The 3663-nt window shown below is 38.4% G+C and overlaps 1 protein-coding gene across 2 annotated transcripts in view; it reads left to right on the forward strand.

The window, feature by feature from the left end:
- The window catches only part of LOC109301888 (aldehyde oxidase-like), a 74919-nt gene extending 71479 nt beyond the window's left edge, over positions 1 to 3440 (forward strand). For both annotated transcript variants that reach the window (XM_019523188.1, XM_019523189.1), the window contains exons 32-35: positions 547 to 612; positions 1065 to 1253; positions 1786 to 1953; positions 2664 to 3440. In XM_019523188.1, the coding sequence (XP_019378733.1) occupies positions 547 to 612; positions 1065 to 1253; positions 1786 to 1953; positions 2664 to 2915 (675 nt within the window). In that variant the 3' untranslated portion in view covers positions 2916 to 3440. The remainder of the gene's footprint in view (positions 1 to 546; positions 613 to 1064; positions 1254 to 1785; positions 1954 to 2663) is intronic.
- Positions 3441 to 3663: the final 223 nt, after the last annotated feature.

Here is a 3663-nt window from a genome sequence, read left to right on the forward strand (position 1 = left end):
GGGGGGGGGGGGGGGCGGGCCTGCGCACTCCCTGGTGGACCCAGAAGTGGACCAAAAGTGCTTCTGGTCCACTTCTGGATCTGCTGCCAAGCACACTGGGGAGCCCCCCATGTTCCTGTGGGACACTGCACCCGGCCCACCATTGCAGCATTCACAAGCCACCTGGTACCTTGAGGTATGTAGAAAAAACATTTAAAAGTGTGTCTATATCTGAATCGCCAAATCTTTCTGAATCTCTTTGAATTGATTCAGAGGGTTCTGATTCAATCTGGAGAGATTAAAGGGTCGCCTGATTTGATTCGGATTCAGAGATTAGATTTGGCCACCGAATTGGGCCGAATCTCCACCGAATCAAATCAGGGATGAAGCTTTGCACAGCCCTACAAATTAATCCTCTTCCTCTACAACAACTACATCTTCTGTTACCTACATTTCATGTGTTTTAGGAAAAGGGTAGAATATTTGTACCAATAAAAATGTCAATTTTTTGTCACCTCTTTCGTTTATTTGATTATATCTTTCTCAATAATTCTTTTTATTTTTCAGAACATCAGAACAGATATAATTATGGATGTTGGTTGCAGTCTAAATCCAGCTGTAGATATAGGACAAGTATGTATCAAACTCATAGATTGGCAGTATAATTGAAATTTGATCTATGAAGCATGAGGCCTCCCTCCTAGATGTTGCTGCTGTTCCTTCTCCTCCTCTTGCTTTTCATAAATGTTTTTGTTCAAATTTCATCCTGTACTTCACTCTTCCTCTATCTATAGTTTCACCTTTGAGCGCTCATAAATTTCAGTTTAAAAAATGCAAGATACTTTTTGAGCAGTTTCTGGTTTGGAGGTTCAAAATAAAAAAATAAAAACCTTATTTTCTAATACACTATGCTTTTTATTTAATGCTTTTTTATATAACTTATTCAGGTTGATATCCAAAACAACATTTATGACTTGATTATGAATATATTATAATTAAAGACAAGGTGCCAGCTCTTCAATATTGAAACAAAAAGACACCCAGATAACACTGTTGTATGATTAACTGTATATAATTACCCTCAGATTGAAGGTGCCTTTGTTCAAGGCCTTGGGCTTTATACAATGGAAGAATTAAAGTACTCCCCAGAAGGAGTGCTCTATACTCGGGGCCCAGATCAGTATAAAATTCCTGCAGTCTGTGATATCCCAGAACAATTCAGTGTGTCCTTGCTTTCGTCTTCTCAAAACCCCAATGCAATCTACTCTTCCAAGGTAAGCATAAGAATTTATGAATAGTAGTTATTATGCAGAATAAATTGTTCCATAATAATACAGATCTTCGATAAGATTTATAATGTGTTCTAGAAAGGATTTTTATTTAACCAGTGATTTTTTCTTTAGATTATATTTTATTATACTTTGCTTAGCTAAAAGAAAAAGATCTCTTTATAATTGTATCCCATTCTTATATTCTAATTTTAAATGCATTAACTGTTTACATAAATATGAATATCTTTAGACTTCTATTCCTTTTATTTTCTATTTTTCAAACAAGGTTGGATATACCAATCAGCTATATCTTTGGCCTTTTGAAACTTCAAATTTTGGTTAAAGAGAACCTTTGTTTCAAGTAGCTTCATACATATTCAGGGTTCTGGCTACTCTGGCCTGACATGCACATATATATACAATCCATTATTTCCCCCCTGGCTTGTGATTTGACATTAAAGTTGCATTAGGCCTACATATATTTTTCTAGTCTAACTACTTCTAAAATAAGTTAATAATTTTATTTCCTTCTTAGGCTGTTGGTGAGCCCGCTCTGTTCCTGGGGTGCTCAGTGTTTTTTGCTATAAAGGATGCCGTGGCTGCAGCACGGCAGGAAAGAGGGATAACTGGAATCTTCACATTTCATAGCCCATCAACTGCTGAACGGATTCGAATGGCATGTGTTGACCAGTTTACTAAAATGGTATAGAATTATTTTCTTTTGGAAATGTTCCTACATTCATTATCTTCTATTCTTTATGGGTGTTTTCCAGTTTTATAATGTCAAATACCATTATTAGTTTCAGACTGATTTAAGACTTGTCTGAAGCCTTTTTCATAGCAATCCTCTTGCCAGAGTATTTAAGAATACATAGCTGCTGCCTTTGATATACAATTCTGCTCTGACAAGTTACTAAGAAGACTCTATATTACTCAAAAGATCTGCTTGTTTTGTGTACTCTGTCATAACTACTCACACAGATTCAACTGAAGTCATTTCCTTTTTATGCATCTGCAGAATAATTTAAGATTCAATCAGTTACACTTCGGGGAAAAATAAATGTAGTCTACAGCTGCTGAGAACATAATCTAAATACAGTAGCATTACCAAAATGTAAATCCAGGTAGCATCTGACCTACAGAACATTGGTTCTGAAGGCAGAAGGAATCTGGGTACCTCTGCTGTAGCACCCTGGTCGAGAACTACTGGTGTATTTGCATGACTGATAATACAATACCTTAGACTTAAGTCTGTAATGCTGTCCATATGGCACCGTACATGAACATTTTGATTATGACATTCATAATAAATTTCTATTTTCTTACTTTCTTCTAGTACTGAAGGTGCATTTTAGAACAAGGAATGCATATACAGTGTGTTAACATAATAGGATTTCTTGTTCTTCCTTCTAGATTCCATGGGATGAACCTGAATCCTATGTTCCCTGGGCTGTTCCCATAGACCAGTCATTGCTGTCCCAGCAGATACCACAAGAACAGGAAAGATTCCAATATGCAATGGACCCCCAAACTGACTTGAAAAGAGTTCTCAGTGTTGCTACGCCACCAAATACCCTAATTATATTTCCAGAAGGACTAGAAAGGAGCTCATTAAAACAAGGTGCCCCTATCTGTCAGAGAGACGATTCTTTACTATGCTTTTAAGCAGAGGTATAGAAGCTTTGACTGAATGAATAAATAAATTTCTTCTGCCCCTTACTTATTTAAACGACAGACAGCTGTTCTGTTGCCTCACTGTAACAGGTCAGGGTCTACTTTATTCCAGTCTAAATGATGGGCATATTTTGATGGGCAACCTTCAGGAACTAATGGATCTAGTTTAATAGGAGGTAATGCTATGCAGCACTTAAATCATTGTTTCCCAATAGCCCACCAGTCCTTTTGTCCACATCTGTTAATGCACTGGAACCTAGATGCTTCTTTCTCCTGTCAGCCTGGCAGATAACCTTATTTTACAAATGGGTCACAATGGTAGATGAAGCAGAGGAATTTGGAGGGAATAGATATTGGTGAAAGACATTTTTTTAATTAGATGTTTTGCTGTATAGAGAAGTTTTTAAATTTTAATATCATAGTTATGGTAGGAACCAAGAGGTGGTTACTCCCCAGTCTGCAAAGTCTAGACCAGTGGTCTCCAACCTTTTTATAGTGAAGATTGCTTTTTGGCACCCCAGGATCTGCCCCGCCCCCCTGCCTCCTGGACAACCTGCCTGGTTTCTGACCCCTCACCCAGCCCAGCCCGGGTGGCAGGGGGTGTGGCTCAGCCCAGCCACGTGCGTCCTGCTGTTCCCGATCATGGAGCCTCTGACAGACTGAGATCAACTGTCAGAGGCTCCACAATTGACCAGTCGATCAAGATTGTCTGGTCGTTGACCACTGGTCTAGACCAACT

This window comes from Gavialis gangeticus, unplaced genomic scaffold (genome assembly GCF_001723915.1).
Source record: "Gavialis gangeticus isolate Ggan-Ray unplaced genomic scaffold, GavGan_comp1, whole genome shotgun sequence".
In the NCBI taxonomy this organism is placed as follows: Eukaryota; Metazoa; Chordata; order Crocodylia; family Gavialidae; genus Gavialis; species Gavialis gangeticus.